This window comes from Panulirus ornatus, chromosome 15 (genome assembly GCF_036320965.1).
Source record: "Panulirus ornatus isolate Po-2019 chromosome 15, ASM3632096v1, whole genome shotgun sequence".
NCBI lineage: Eukaryota > Metazoa > Arthropoda > Malacostraca > Decapoda > Palinuridae > Panulirus > Panulirus ornatus.
This window is the reverse complement of record NC_092238.1, coordinates 33,466,105-33,484,295: the sequence shown is the minus strand read 5'-3', so window position 1 is coordinate 33,484,295 and position 18,191 is coordinate 33,466,105. Positions and strand designations below refer to the sequence as shown.

General features: G+C 36.8%; 1 protein-coding gene across 1 annotated transcript in view; it reads right to left on the bottom strand.

Moving 5' to 3' along the window:
- Positions 1-18,191, bottom strand: part of Ndf (Nucleosome-destabilizing factor) — a 224,419-nt gene that overhangs the window by 12,186 nt on the left and 194,042 nt on the right. Inside the window, exon 12 of the mRNA XM_071670757.1 lies at positions 1-18,191. This exon is cut by the window's left edge and continues 12,186 nt beyond it. Within this exon, the coding sequence (XP_071526858.1) occupies positions 17,992-18,191 (200 nt within the window). The 3' untranslated portion in view covers positions 1-17,991.

The window sequence follows — 18,191 nt, the reverse complement described above, 5'->3', positions numbered from 1 at the left end:
ACCCTATGATACACTTCCGCTTCCATGGTTCCATCCGCTGCCAAATCCACTCCCAGATATCTAAAACACTTCACTTCCTCCAGTTTTTCTCCATTTAAACTTACCTCCCAACTGACTTGACCCTCAACCCTACTGTACCTAATAACCTTGCTCTTGTTCACATTTACTCTTAACTTTCTTCTTTCACACACTTTACCAAACTCAGTCACCAGCTTCTGCAGTTTCTCACATGAATCAGCCACCAGCACTGTATCATCAGCGAACAACAACTGACTCACTTCCCAAGCTCTCTCATTCACAACAGACTACATACTTGCCCCTCTTCCCAAAACTCTTGCATTCACCTCCCTAACAACCCCATCCATAAACAAATTAAACAACCATGGAGACATCACACACCCCTGCCACAAACCTACATTCACCGAGAACCAATCACTTTCCTCTCTTCCTACACGTACACATGCCTTACACCCTCGATGAAAACTTTTCACTGCTTCTAACAACTTGCCTCCCACACCATATATTCTCAATACCTTCCACAGAGCATCTCTATCAGCTCTATCATATGCCTTCTCCAGATCCATAAATGCTACATACAAATCTATTTGCTTTTCTAAGTATTTCTCACATACATTCTTCAAAGCAAACACCTGATCCACACATCCTCTACCACTTCTGAAACCACACTGCTCTTCCCTAATCTGATGCTCTGTATCATAATAAATAAATACAACTGCCGTCTCCTGCATTAGCTAGGTAGTGCAAGGAAACATACGAGGAATGGCCCAACCCACCTACATACACATGTATAAACATAAACGCCCACACAAGCACATATACATAACTATACATTTCAACGTATAGATACATATACATAAACAGACATATACATATATACTTTTTTCTTTTTCTTTCAAACTATTCGCCATTTCCCGCTGCTTTCATCCATTCCCATTGCCACCCCACTACACATGAAATAGCATCCTCCCAGCCAGGTAGTGCCAGGAACAGACATAAAAGGCCACATTCGTTCACTCTCAGTCTCTAGCTGTCATGTGTAATGGGATGATCTAGATTAGGGCCTTAATTGCCTGTGCTGTCTCAGATTAAAAGAAAAAATAATGTCAGGTGCTCAATCTTCAACTGGGGCCATGGCTTATTTTCAAATCAAAGCAAGCATCGACTTTTGGGATGCACACAAAAGGAATGAAATACTGAAGAGGGTTGCATTTGCAAAAACAATACAAAACATGAATGCTTATAATGACAACCCCACTGCAGCAAAAAACCATTCAAGGTATGGGAATATTTTTAAGAGTCAATTCACGAAATGTTTTTGTTCCAATATTTGCGAAAGAACTGGATGTGTTTTGAGGAGTCATACACACAAATGAAATGCTGAATTACATACTTAATGTAAGCAAGAAATACACATCTACGGGCATGGAATCCCTATGCAGGTGCTATGAATACAGATTTACAGAAAATGAAAAGTAGTCAGCAACAAATGCATTCACTTGTGTTTGTCACAGAATGCAGTGCACCCTCCACTAGTGATTAAATTTTGTTTAAAAATAAGACACCTGCTGTGACAATTAAGGTAGGGGATAACAGCACTACATTACCTGGTAGTGGGCTAACATTTTGGAAAATTGAAGTCAAGGGAATAGGTAGGAACACCTTCCTAGCTGCAGCTCTGCCCTACAACTGAAAACATTCTCTACCACTTCTGAAACTGTACTGTTCCTCTCCAGTCTGATGCTTTGTACATGCCTTCACCATTTCAATCAATATTGTCACACACAACTTACCAGGTACACTCAACAATCTTATATTTCAGTAGTTTGAACACTCAACTTTATCCCCCTTGCCTTTATATAATGGCATTACATATGCATTCCACCAATCCTCAGGCACCCAACCATGATCCATACATACACTGAAAATCCCTACTAACATATCAAAAACAAAGTAACACACTTTCTTAATTCAACTGCAATACCATCCATCTCTCTATTATCATTAATCATATCCCTAATTCCTTGAGGTACATCACATGAATAGAGCATCCATAGCCACAAATGAACATCATCTACCTCCACAATCAAATGTTTCTCTTGAATCTGATTTCAATTAATTCACTCGGCATTTCCATCAAAACTATCTCTGGCCCATATCTACGTATCTCTTTCTTGGTCTACCTCTTCTGTTCATACCTTTGGCCCTTAAAAGGTGGCCAACACCCTGCTTGTTTAAATATCCAGCTGACATATAGCACCATTAGCAGCCTATAAGGGTCTCTTCTATTACAAAGAAGTCATAGTAAAATATTTCACTTCCTTACTACAACCATCCATATAGGTGTATAGTTGTCAGCTTGCAGCTACTTATATACAATGCCCTTAGGAAAAATGCTTAGATTGTTGAATGATCTACATGATGAGAAGGTAGACATATCAATACATATAAGTTAATACATATAAGTCAATAATGATTAAGTTATCATAAATATAAACACGAAATATCCCTGGGGATATAGGAGAAAAAACACTTCCCATGTATTCCCTGCACGTCATTGAAGGCGATTAAAAGGGGTGGGAGTGGGGGCTGGAAATTCTCCCCTCTGGTATTTCTTTTCCAAAAGGAGCAGAGAAGGGGGCCAAGTGAGGGATTTTCCCTCTAAGGATAAGTTGTCATAAAGGAGCAGAGAAGGGGGCCAAGTGAGGAGTTTTCCCTCTAAGGCTAAGTCATCGTCCTTGACGCTTCCTCGCTGACATGGGAAATGGAAACATGTATTGAAGGGAAGGAAAGGGAAGTAAAATTCAAGTGTGAAGAAATATGAGACTCAAGGAGTGATTTTAGTGGGGGACATCCTTATACTACCCTCACACTTGTGGAGGAAGCTATGTCACAACTGCATTTGATTTCCCTCCAAGTAATCCTGGAAAGGTGGAAGCATTTGGTAACAGATGATGGATAAAAAGACTAAATATTTTCAAACAAAAATCAGTTTCCTTCCTACATGTGTTAACCATTTGCCATTCTTAACCCCTTAACATCTCCAAATGGATATTTAAGCATAAGAGTTTCATGCCTCCATTTCAAGGTTGTACAACAAGGCTGGGTTGTGGCTGAGGTGGCATTGCAAGGTAATTTTGACCTACAGTCAGTCAACCTCCAGCCAAGCCAATGAAAGCATAATTTCTCAAGTTTTCTAAGAAGGAAACTGAGTAGCCTTTAACTAGAGTTAGGGGACTATGCAAAAGACGATCCTGAATCATTTGGCAATGATGATCAGTCTTCAGATTGTGTGGAGTGATTTTCTGGATATTGACTCTTCCAGCATTGAAAGCTGACCAAGGTGAGGCAGGAGAAGGTTTTCAAGCAAAAATGGAGGTAGCTTTGCCAGCACCTGATATCACTGAATCTGAATGTAAAGTGTGACAGGTAACTTCAAAAATTTTTAATTTTTTTTTTATAAAAAATTATCGGTAAATCACATTAATTTTAAGAAAAGATTTATCACACGAGATAAAACATATTCAGCAATCAATATTTTGGTGGTATATAAAACAAAACAAGCACAGAGGCAACTCCACTTGACACTCAAGCATTCCTCCTGCACTTTATAGCATGTACTGAAAAATCTATAAAACTTCACACATTACTACAGTAAAAGTAAGGAACAAAATATATCTTTAATGAAATTTTTTTTCAATGTAATATGAATATCTTTTAAGATGGTATGGTTAAATAAATTTTTCAAACTTGAAAAACATGAATTCAAGGTTGGAAGGGAAAACTTAATGGAATGTTAACTGACCAATAGTTTATGAACAAATGCATGCAAAAACTATAAGACCAAGAGAAGCAACACAAATAGATAATTAATGTAAACAATTACACATTACCTGAGTGACTGGGTGTGTTGCTGGACAGTGGCTCACATATGAGGCCGAGTCTCTCACTCATACTCACTTATCACATGTTGTATGTTATTCTAATAGTTTTTTCTTGGTACATACATATTTGCAATATAAAATCTCTCAAAAATCAAAAAATTTCTTGACAAAACAGATCAGGAATACAACAGTAATGGGGTCAAGGGATAACTGTACTAGCATATTCTCATGGCATGTACTAGTTGGTTGCCAGCCATCGACCAAGGAGGTATATTAGTGGAACTACCTGCTTGAGTATCGGGAGGATTAGTGATGGCTGTGTAGTATGCCAACATTTCAATGGTTATCAAGTTGCAATCCTCTGACCCAAATAGTTGTCTTTTCTTTCTGTTACAACCACATCCTGTCCACAAACATAAAATCTCTGCTTAGCACATATAACACTTAACAATGCTTAACTCAAACAAATTCTTTGTAATTCTAGTTTCACCTGCCTTCTGGTAAAATGGATGGAGCAATAGACAGAAGTACCCATCAGGAGACAGTAGTAGGTAGAAACATTATGTGGAAGCATACAGGTAGATGTAGTGGGTTAGAACAGTATGCATTAACAATGGGATGAAGTAGTTGGTTGGAACATTATGTATGCACCTCTGGAATCACTGTTCTAAAGTTGCCCTCTGCCAGTGGCCTGTTAAGGGTTAGGCACTAATGGCTAAGAAGTGACATGAGTTCAGCAGTTATGGAGACTTGCTGTGGCCACCCAGAGTTCCTGGAGGGATCAGGTGTCAGAGATACAGACAAATGAATAGTATAAACTCCTGGCCAGTTTATCAACTGCTAAACAGTCTACTTGAAGATAACACTCCAAGTGACATCTTGCCCATAAACCTTTTTTAATCTTATCAACTTTCTCACATCTTCAATCTTTACTCTGACTATCCTTCCAATTCTAACTCTAAAACAATCAGCTATACATCCCTCTTACTCTTCACACCCATCCTGCCTAAAAACTTTGTTACATTGAATATATCAAAGTTGGGGCTTGGATCATGGAATGTGCGCAAAATTACAAAGAGGGTAAGTCAGTTAATTATGCAACCCAACAGCTTCAAAGCTCCCCTCAAGGTGGGATCCTATAGGGATGGAAAGCCCTTGAAGAGGTTGCACTTTCCAGCTGCTGAAGATGATAAAGCCTTGCTGAAGGTGACTTCTCCGTTGTGGGTGAAGTCCATAAATTTGAATTGAGATTCACTGCAATGTGAACAAACCTAAATGAAGCATATGTCTGAAATGAAGCTCACCTTGTCAACAAATAAGAAAAAATCTTTAAAAATACCTCGTCATATGTTGTTGAGGAAAACGCTCCCAAAAATAATATTTTTTCCTTCATACTGGTGAAGAGGGGTATTATGTTTGGGGAAAGCCCTAGCTAGAATTATGGAGGCTCCTTATTTATGTATTTGACCATGGGATTTTTCTTGATGCGATTTCTTTCTACATACAACTAACCACATAATATACTTTCTTTTTATCCATGATTTTACATATCCCACACATATCATTTACATATTTTTCACACTTTTTTAGACAATATACACATCAACTATGTACTTACATATTATTTACATATAAAATATTTTGATACGAAAAAAATAACTAATATTCATCAAAATATAAATGCCAATACAAGATAATGTTTTATCATAAGACTAATTACCAGAGTCGTCATATAGTTCTGATTTCCCACCCTTATGACACAATAACACTATGATGATTCATGGGTGACTGTGATGCATAATATTTTTTCCATCACTGTAATTAGGTTGCTAAAGACATCTGTGTGAGAATTTAGGCCATTGCTGCAAAAGTCTTTGCCACTATACAGGCATGTCGCACCCTGTTGAGCAGGTTTAAATATAAAAGGAACAAGAAAAATGTCAAAGATACTATATGATGATTATTTAACAAAAATAGCATCTAAACATAGAAAAACAGAGAAAAGATGAACAGAACAAAATACACCTCCCGGAATAGATAAGGAAAAATAAGACTTACATGTCATTCAGAGTTATGAAGTGCTTAAAGATCTAGAAAAACTGAATCTCAGTAAGTCAGCTAGTCCTGATGGCCTCTTTCCTGGAATACTGAAAGAAACATGCTGATGTACAGGAACCTCCGTCATTAAAACACCCTAAAAAAAAATATAGGAAGGAAGAGAGCCAAATGATAGGAAGCTAATCAATGTAACACCAATGTAAGGAGAGAAAAATAGACAGCATATCGTTGACCACCGAGACATACTTTGTTTTAGCTAAGTACAATTTTTTTGGAGATCATTAATAACTGAAAACCTATGAGATCCATGATGAATGGTCATGTTTAGTGATAGTGAATCTAACAGTCAGACACATAATTCAGGCAGACACCCATTTACATATAAGTTCCATTTCTGAAAAAAATTTCAGAAATCAATTCGAAAATCAAAGCACTTTTAACAATAAACTCGGTTTAAAAAGTGGGATACATTCCTATGAAAGAAAATAAATTCCCAAAACATCTTGTTGAAGTGCTACAAAATGCTGAAGAACATGTTTTTGAAGATAAGTTTTGGCTAACACAATCATAATAAACCAATAATAAAGCTTCATTTTCATGAAGAAGCTTTATTATTGGCTTATGATATATTGGCTCTGGATATGTTGTGTTTCCTCAGATTGCATGCATAATTCAGAGTGGGCTGGTTTAATTGAAATCAAACCACTCATGAATCCAGGCCGTCTGCAACTGGTCATCTTCTGTACTTGATGATACATTGGCTGAGGTTGGTGCTATCGAAGAAGTGTTTTGTTTTATCTAACCCTCATTATGGATCTCACTCAGTAAAACAACAGTAATTGATAATACATCTGAGAAATTCAGTGGACAGAACCATAAGCTTCTTGCTGAGCCTTAATGGACTAACTATAATTAAAATTTCCACAAAAAAAAGTACATCACTGAAAATGATTCATTTAGAGATCATACTCTTTTTGAACTTGATAATCAGAAAAACAGTTCTTCTACACAAAGATATGCTAAAGTAAAGGTAAGGAGTGGTGTGTTCTGTTCAATGTTTGTTTGGAGGTTGACTTAAGAAGCAAGTTTAAGTTAAAATCTAAATTTTGAGAAGAAATGGCCGCGATCAACTTGCTTGTGCACCACAATATACAATAACTGTCATAATTCCATTGCTGTTCTTAAGACGTATTGTATGAGTGTTTTCCACAATCTAAGCTATGTGGCAAAAGTGACAAATCTGACTACAGTGATGCTGCCGTTAAAACAAAACCTATTGTCCCATTTGTTTACATACAATGTCTAACATGTTTCAGGCTTCAGTGAAGTTCTTGTGCATAATTCAGCTTTAAATAATACAAGTTTATCTAAAGATTTTAGTTACTGCCTTCTCCTGTAACATTTCTTACAACACTATGCCTGTGGGGATTTTTGCTACTCTTTACCATTATTTTTCTTATGCTACAAATTAATGATGATAAACAAGATGTACTGTAAACTGATCAGGTCCTTGTATTAGCACCTCATGGCCTTATAAAAACACAAAAGAAACACAAAAATAATGAGTACATCTTTTGTAACTATGAGGTTTTCATTCATAAACTAAAACATGAAAATAGTTTCATTATCTCAAAAAGAAATTTTGTTACTTCAAAAATTAGTGAACTGATGATTCATAAATCAAGGGACTTTCTGTAACTGGGATGAAAAAATAACCTAAAATGTTATATAATTATACTTCCTAAGAGCTTTCGATACAGTACCATTTAAAAGATAAAGACTTCGATACAGTATCATTTAAGGGATAAGACTATCCTGTAACATTAAAGCTAAGAGCGCAGAAAATCAACACATAAGCATTTGTTGTACACTGGCTGACAGATTACCATGTATCAAACTGATGCATTGAACTAGTTCAGTACAGAAAATGAGTTACGAGAAGTTTCAGTCTTTGGCCCCCTATTTTCATCAAGTTTGTCAGTCACAAGACATTACTTGTCAGAAAGGTAGACTGTTTCATGATACACTTAGCAAGTGAAATTCAGTATAGACATATATAAGGTAATTAACATTGGTGACAAAAAATCAAATATGATAAAAAAAATCTTTGGTAAGCCATTACTGGATATACGAGAAGAAAAAGGCATTGAAGTGGTAATCAGTAATGACCCAAAATAAGTAAAGAAATGTTATGTTAAAGAGCTAAAAATATATGCTATGAAGGGAAAGAAATAGTACCTACTCTTAACAATGCCACTGTTATTCCTCAAGAAGTGCAACAAAACTAATTCTTTCTTTCATTCCAATAACAGATGCTCCCCAACTTATGACCTATGTGACTTTATGACCATCCGTACAAACTACCGGAAAAAAAATTAAAAAATATCCGTAAATATAAAAATACTCTTGATTGTATTTCCGCCAGTGCTAATGGCTGCATGTGTATGACAATGAATGTCAGACGATCCCGGCATTGCATATATCACAGCATCTCACTCATTTCTCACTCTTAGTAACCATTCAGTAAGCATGCATTTTTCAAGTAAAACATAGTGAATTAAACCATTTTTGTATTAAAGCCCTAAGAAAATGACGAACAAGAGGAAAACCCATCACATGCTGATAGATCTTGCTAAAAGCCAAGGAGGTTGCTTGATTCGGAATTGAAAATGATGGTAATCACCCAATATCTAGGACGAAAAAAAGTTAATGTGATTAAACGTGATCTACAGTTGCCCCATTTGACAGTCTACACAATCTTAAAGGGTAAAAAATACATGTAGCAGTAAAAGGTTTGTCAAGTAAGAAGTCTACGATAGTAAAAAAGCAACAATAAGGACCCATCCATGAAATGGAAAAGTTGTTGATAATGTAAATGGAAGATCAAATTAAAAAATGTGTACCATTAGCCTTACTAACAATTCAGGCGAAGGCTAGATGTCTTCTTAAGCTCTGATCTACAGTTGCCCCATTTGACAGTCTACACAATCTTAAAGGGTAAAAAATACATGTAGCAGTAAAAGGTTCGTCAAGTATGAAGTCTACGATAGTAAAAAAGCAACAACAAGGACCCATCCATGAAATGGAAAAGTTGTTGATACTGTGAATGGAAGATCAAATTAAAAAATGCGTACCATTAGCCTTACTAACAATTCAGGCAAAGGCTAGATGTCTTCTTAAACTCTGAAGGAAAAAGCGGGAGGGGATTACATCAATAATTTCACAGCAAGTCATGGTTGGTTCAATAAATTTCAAAGAAGATACAGCCTGAACAACATTTGAGTCAAAAGGTGAAGCAACAAGTGCTGACAAAGGAGCTGCTGAAAAGTTAATTGAAAGTCTGCATGAATCAGTCCATAAAGTAAAGAATCTTAAAGGCAAAAAAAAAAACTACAGTACCATATAATAAAACTGGTTAATAAAAAAAAAAATGAGATAATCATGACAGAAATTGAGTAGGATAAAAGAGACTGGATGTAAGCGGATGTGGCTAGTTTTTGTATGTTTCCTGGAGCTACCTTGCTGACACAGGGGGTGTCGATGTTGTTTCTTGTGGTGTGGAGTGGTGCCAAGAATGGATAAAGGCAAGCACGTACGACAATGTACATTTATATATATTTGCTGATAACCACCAAGAAAATGAAATGCAATAGGTTCCCAAGTGCAATTTCGTGTAATGACTAAATTGTCAGGGAAGTTACAAGAATGAGATAGAGCAGTCAACTGATATACAGGGAAGGGAAGTAGCTAAGATGCCACTAGTAAACAAATATTACTGGATGGTGGTGTTTGGGTCTGGCATCGTGCCTGTCATAAAATTTTTATTATGTGGACAGGAAAGGGAAGTTTATAAATTTTGCTTATGACAAAGCTATCCAGTTTGTATTACCCTTCACTAATACTAATGTTACAATTCTTAGTCAATCTAATAATCAACAAGAGATTCAATTATATTTCTCACGGTAAAGGAGTTACAGTTAATAAATGAATTAGTGTTACTTCAGTCAACACAATGGTCATAATAACAAAATGGTTACTTTTTTATTATGCCTGCTAGTTGGTAAGATATCAAATATCAAAACCTTGGACAATGTGGACTTAGTTAACAAGCTTAATGATATCAATGTTGATTTTTATTTCAAGCAGGTAAGTTTTGATATTTCATCCTTGTTCACAAAGTTCCAGTTGATGACCTCTCAGGATATTTGGTTGATGTATTGGATATAATCTTGATTTACCTGTTTCAAATTCTGTGTTTATTGAATTGACAAAATTGTTATAAAGAATGTATTTCAATTTAATGGAGACTATTACGCTCAGAGATTTGGTATGGCAATGGGTAACCCTCTTTCACAAGTATTAGGTAACCTTTACATGGAATTCTTTGAAAAAAAAAAAATTATGAAGGGACATCTTACCCTGTAAGGCAATCTGGTTTAGGTATGTAAATGATGTTCTTTATTTTGACCAAAGAAAGGAAAATTTACAAACATTTCTTCCTTTACTTAACAATTTAGTACCGTCTATCACATTTACCGTGGAAGTGGAAAATAACTGTATGTAAACATATTTAGATTGCATGCTCCATAGGTACATAAACAAGTTTAAGTTTAGCTTATACAGAAAACCCACCAATGTTTGTTCTTATTATATTCATTTTTATCATACTTTGCCGCAGTCTCCTGCGTTAGTGAGGTAGCGCAAGGAAACAGACGAAAGAATGGCCCAACCCACCCACATACACATGTATATACATACATGTCCAAACACAGCACATATACATATCTATACATCTCAACATATACATATATATATACACACACAGACATATATATATTATATACACATGTATGTAATTCATACTGTCTGCCCTTATTCATTCCCGCCGCCACCCCACCACACATGAAATGAAAACACCCTCCCCCCGCATGTGCGTGAGGTAGTGCTAGGAAAAGATAATGAAGGCCACATTCATTCACAGTCTCTAGCTGTCATGTATAATGCACCGAAACCACAGCTCCCTTTCCACATCCAGACCCCACAGAACTTTCCATGGTTTACCCCAGACGCTTCACATGCCCTGGTTCAATCCATTGACAGCACGTCAACTCCGGTATACCACATCGTTCCAATTCACTCTATTCCTTGCACGCCTTTCACCCCCCCTGCATGTTCAGGCCCCGATCTCTCAAAATCTTTTTCACTCCATCTTTCCATCTCCAATTTGGTCTCCCACTTCTCCTTGTTCCCTTCACCTCTGACACATATATCCTCTTGGTCAATCTTTCCTCACTCATTCTCTCCATGTGACCAAACCATTTCAAAACACCCTCTTCTGCTCTCTCAACCACACTCTTTTTATTACCACACATCTCTCTTACCCTTTCATTACTTACTCGATCAAACCACCTCACACCACATATTGTCCTCAAACATCTCATTTCCAGCACATCCACCCTCCTCCGCACAACTCTATCTATTGCCCACGCCTCGCAACCATATAACATTGTTGGAACCAGGATTCCTTCAAACATACCCATTTTTGCTTTCCAAGATAACATTCTCGACTTCCACACATTCTTCAACGCTCCCAGGACTTTTGCCCCCTCCCCCACCCTATGATTCACTTCCGCTTCCATGGTTCTATCCACTGCCAAATCCACTCCCAGATATCTAAAACACTTCACTTCCTCCAGTTTTTCTCCATTCAAACTTACCTCCCAATTGGCTTATCCCTCAATCCTACTGTACCTGATAACCATGCTCTTATTCACATTTACTCTCAGCTTTCTTCTTTCACACACTTTACCAAACTCAGTCACAAACTTCTGCAGTTTCTCACATGAATCAGCCACCAGTGCTGTATCATCAGTGAACAACAACTGACTAACTTCCCAAGCTCTCTCTCATCAACAACAGACTGCATGGTTGCCCCTCTTTCCAAGACTTTTGCATTCACCTCCCTAACAACCCCATCCATAAACAAATTAATCAACCATGGAGACATCACGCACCCCTGCCGCAAACCAACATTCACTAAGAACCGATAACTTTCCTCTCTTCCTACACATACACATGCCTTACATCCTCGATAAAAACTTTTCACTGTACGTTAACATATTTAGATTGCATGCTCCATAGGTACAGAAACAAGTTTAAGCTTAGCTTATACAGAAGACCCACCAATGTTTGTTCTTATATCCATTATTACTTACCTCAACATGACAGAGTCTATGATGAGTTTGGGAAGATATATTCTATTGGATCCAAGTTAAAGTATCCTAGATCTTTCATTGACAAATCCCTTAAGTTGGCAAAGAAATCATTTTATAGACTTAAACTCAAACCTTGCCTTAACACCAAAAATCTTTTAGTTCTCCCTTTTAGTGATAATTTTACATTACTTCCCAGGTTGCTTAAATCCTTTAATGTAAATGTAGCCTTCAGCAATAACAATATTGTAAAGAACATTATAATCGAAAACCTCACCCAAAAATTCTATGGGCAGTGTTTATACAACACCTTGTAAAATTTGTAATGTTTTATGTTAGGCAGACAGGTATTTATGTTAGACTTAGGCAACATAAATATAGTATAAGAACAGAACAAGACTCAAATGCTTTATTTAATCATGCAAAAAATTATGACCATTGTACTGACTGAAGTAATGCTAATTCAGTTATTAACTGTCATTCCTTTACCATGAGAAATATCATTGAGCATTCCATTACTAAATACACAAAGAATTGTAACATTAATATCAGTGAATGTCTATACAAACTGGATAGCTTTGTCGCAAGCAAAATTTATAAACAGTACCCTTTTCTATGCATATAATACAAATTTTTATCCTTGGGGGATATGGGAGAAAGAATGCTTTCCATGTATTCCCTGTGTGTCGTAGAAGGCAACTAAAAGGGGAGGGAGCGGGGAGCTGGAAATCCTCCCCTCTCGTTTTTAATTTTCCAAAAGAAGGAACAGAGAAGAAGGCCAAGTGAGGATATTCCCTCAAAGGCTCAGTCCTCTGTTCTTTACGCTACTCACGAAGGCAGGAAATGGCGAATGATATAAAAAAAAATTATTATCATTATCATACTTTTTTGCTGTTTCCTCCATCAGCAAGGCAGCACCAAGAAACAGATGAAGAATGCCCCATCCACTCATACACACACATTAATATATTTCATCTATCATACATAATCACTGTTTCCTGTGTCAGCAAGGTAGCACCAGGAAAGGGGTGAAGAATGGCCCATCCACTCATATACAGATATATATATATTAATGCCCATACATGCACATAAACATATCAACATATACATACACAGACATATACATATATACACATGTACATATTCAAACTTGCTTGTCTTCATCCATTCCTGCTGCTACCCCACCCCACAGGAAGCAGCATTGTTACAACCTGCTTCAGCGAGGTAACACCAGGAAAACAGACAAAAAGGCCACATTCGTTCACACTCAGTCTCTAAATGTCATGTGTAATGCACTGAAACCACAGCTCCCTATCCACATCCAGGCTCAACAGACCTTTCCATGGTTTACCCCAGACACTTCGCATGCCCTGGTTCAGTCCACTAACAGCACATCGACACCGGTATACCACATTGTTCCAATTCACTCTATTCCTTGCACTCCTCTCACCCTCTTGTATGTTCAGGCCCCAATCACTCAAAATCCTTCCACCTCCAATTAGGTCTCTCACTTCTCCCTCTTCCCTCCACCTCTGACACATATATCCTCTTTGTCAACCTTTCCTCACTCATTCTTTCTATATATCCAAACCATTTCAACAAATCCTCTTCCGCTCTCTCAATCACACTCTTTTTATTTCCACACATCTCTCTCTCACCCTTTCATTACTTAATCAATCAAACCACCTAACACCACCTATTGTTCTCAAACATTTAATTTCCAACACATCCTTCCTCTTTCATACAACCCAATCTATAGCCCACACCTCACAACCATATAACATTGTTGGAACTAATATTCCCTCAAACATACCCATTTTTGCTCTACGAGATAATGTTCTCTCCTTCCACACATTCTTCATTGCTCCCAGACATTCACCCCTTCCCCACCCTAAGCCTCACTTCCGCTTCCATGGTTCCATTTGCTGCTAAGTCCAATCCCAGATATCTAAAACACTTCACATCCTCCCGTCTTTATCCATTCAAACTTACATCCCAACTAACTTGTCCCTCAACCCTACTAAACCTAATAACCTTGCTCTTATTCACATTTGCTCTCAGCTTTCTCCTTTCACACACTTTTCTTCTCCTTTCACACACTTTTCCAAATTCAGTCACCAACTTCTGCCATTTCTCATTCCAATCAGCCACCAGTGCTGTATCATCAGCAAACAACAACTGGCTCACTTCCCAGGCCCTCTCATCCCCAACAGACTGCATGCTCGCCCCTCTCTCTAAAGCTCTTGCACTTACCTCCCTAACAACCCCATCCATAAACAAACTGAACAACCATGGAGACATCAAGCACCCTGCTGTAGACTGACCTTAACTGGGAACCAATCACTTTCCTCTCTTCCAAGTGATGCCTTACAACTTTGATAAAAACTTTTCACTGCTTCTAGCAGCTAACCTCCCACACCAAATACTCTTAAGACCTACCACAAAGCATCTCTATCAACCCTATCATATGCCTTCTCCAGATCCATAAATATTACATACAAATCCATGTTTTTCTAAATATTTCTCACACATATTCTTCAAACCAAACACCTGGTACACATCCTCAACCACTTCTGAAATCACACTGCTCCTCCTCAATTTGATGCTCTGTCCATGCCTTTACCCTCTCAATCAATATCCTCCCATACAATTTCCCAGGAATACTCAGCAAACTTATGCCTCTGTAGTTTGAACACTCAACTTTATCCCCTTTGCCTTTTTACAATGGCACTATGCATGCATTCCACCAATCCTCAGGAACTTTACCATGATCCATACATATAATGAATATCCTTACCAACCAATCAACAACACAGCCACTCTCTTCTTAATAAATTCAACTGCAATACCATCCAAACCCACCACCTTGCCGGACTTCATCTTCTGCAAAGCTTTCACTACCTCTTCTCTCTTAACCAAACCATTCTCCCTGACCTTCGCAATTTGCACACCACCCCAACCAGAACACCCTACACTGCCACTCTATCATCAAACACATTCAACAAACCTTCAAAATACTCACTCCATCTCCTCACTTCATTACTACCCATTATCACTTAACCCCTTGCCCCCTTCACCGATGTTCCTACTTGTTCTCTTGTCTTACGCATGTTATTTACCTCCTTCCATAACATCTTTTCATTCTCCCTAAAGTTCAACATGCTCAATATGCCTGTCAACATACAGAGGGAATAAAGAACTCTGTTCTCAACATGAAAGATACCAGACAAGGACAATAAATCATGAAGTCAAGAGTAATTCCTAAAAAATACCAAAAATAAACTGCACAACAAGGAAGTTGGAACGATTATTTAATGTAATATTGGGTGATCTAGGAAATTTAAATGGAATGGCTAAAGAAACTCTCAAAAGAAGATAAGACTCATGGCTGAATAGATGACTATGCCATAAGAGGAACAGCTGCTGAAAAAAATAGCATTACACAATCAGCAAGGTAAGTGAGGGGACAAGGGAAGGAGGCCAAAAGAATCGTAAATCACCAACATAAAAGTGAAGTGGTGAGTGCAATGTGCTAGTCCTGCCACCACAGCAAAATCTCATTGTAAGTACTTATTAGTCGGTATGTACTTTTTTAATTTCTGATACATAAGGACTTCTGATCAGTCTTTCTATACTCATCCTCTCTTTAATGTTCTCACTAGGTAAACACTTTCATGATTTTAGCTAAAATAAATCTGTTCAAGAAGAACAATATAATATACAAGTGTTTCAGTTTTTTCTTAATATTTGATCCTCCTCTCTACAGTATCTGATATCTGAAACTTGATCAGAACATGTGTACTTTTTCTATAGTACATGGTGCTCCTTCATAAGTACTCTCTTGCTAGCTGATGTGCTGGAAGGGTAATAGGTGAGGAGAAGTCTTCTGTCTTGCCTCTGTCTACAGCAGGTATTAATACAATTACTGTGCACCAGGAGATAACCATTATAAAAACTTTCAAAAACCTGAATAAAATGGATACAGCAGATACTGAACAGTACTTTGAAATAAGGAGGAACCAATCAACTAAAGGACACAACAAAAAAAAATTGGCAAGAGGAGGAAAAAAAAAAAAGTGACGATATACTTCTATTCTAAGAGAAAAATGGATAAAGGAAAAAGCAAAGTGAAAAAATAGTGAAGGCATGGACCATTTACAATAAAAATTATTGCAGGATGGAAAAAAGAAGTTATATGAAAGGTGTAAAAAAGCTAAAATGTCTTCATGTAAGCATATGTATGTATGTGGAAAAAACTCTGATGTGATCACTGTATACAATTTAGCATTTACTTAGGTATAAAAGTATTTATACATGAAGGAAAATATCCTTACAAAATAAAATCAATAATGAAGGAAGCAAAAAATAGCCAAGTCATATAAAAGCCATCACATCCACACTATGGATGACCATATCAATCTTGTAGCAAATGCAAATATCTGCTGCAGTAATGCTAAAGTACTACACAACAATACCTAAAGAGCTAAAGTCCATATTTTCCATCTTGATTACCAATGTAACCTAGGCAAATACACGGGCCAGATGTCAAAATCGTTAAATTAATATCAAACCACCATTAATATCAAACCACTTTTGAAAAACAATTCATCTACAACTCATTTCATGATGAAGTCGTTTACTTAATTACCTTGAAGGTAAATATTGGTATGAATAGCTTAATAATAATAATATACATATCAAATAAGAGTTCATCTATGAAATTATTTTACTTTTGGTGTACCTTTTTCATATAATGCTAGTCCTGGTAATGCTTAGAGCACAAGTATATCGTCTAAATATACCATATGAGTGACCCAAATAATTTTGTACTTTCTGCGGGTGAAGTGGGAGAAGAGTAAGTTCATGCCTATGGGCATAGCAATAACAGTTAAGATAGCTACATATTACGTTATCTCAACATTTACCATATATCTTTTATGATAATTGGAATCTTACTGTACTATAAAAATAGCATAATTGGTTCATACATTTGCATCCTGACATCACTAAGGACTGATGAGTGAGCAATGACTGTTACTTTTCCTGCCATACAACTCCCTCCCATTCAAAAGCTATTCATTCTTTCAATTATATCCTCAATGACTCACATAAAACTTAAAAACAGAACACAAATATTGCAAAAATATTTAATATAATAAAATCAAGTCTCACTTTTTTGCCTTGAATGCAGTAAATTTCCTTTTTTACTGCATGTACTGTACTGACAAAAGAGTGATTGCTTGAGTTATATCTATTCTTCTAATAAACCATTCATACTTATGACTAAAGAGATAGACTCAAGTGGTATGAATTGGACAGACCAAACCAGCAAACTCATTTAAGGTTTAACTGACAACATAGTAAGCCATCAAACCTTAATCAACTCAAACAGTTATTAAATACAAACCAATGTCCTTTCCAGTCAACCAATGACCTGTCCAACATGCAGTCATCTTTGATAGTAATGACTGTGCACATATCAGTAAAATGTCATTAGCACACAGGATTTTTCACACATGTAGTAAAAAGCATCTAAAAAAGTGCACACCCAAAATTTTGGAGTATTTCTCTTTGAGATAAATATCTTGATTAATTACAGTATACATTTGGTCATTCAAATTACAAAAATAGTGCCAATATAGGTTATTCTTAACATATATTACAACAAAAGAATATGCTTTAATGGTAAATTATGAAATAGGATGTATGCTCTATTAGTGATATATAAAATTTTATACCCTTGAAAAAAAATATTTACTGATGCCTGTAGTCTAAACTCATTCCTTCCAAACAATTCAGATTCTCATTTACAGCTTCTGTTAGAAGCGAGTGCGTATGTAAACACTGGAGACATCATGTTCTCCATAACCAAGTCGTTTTGCATGTTTGAAAACCTCATTTGTAGCAGCAGTAAGGGGAAGTGGTAGCTCTAACATGTCTCCCATAAGCATCCCTAAGCGAAGATCTTTTTGCATGTGTTGAAGTGGTAGGTGTGTGGGAAATCCTCCTTCAATAATTG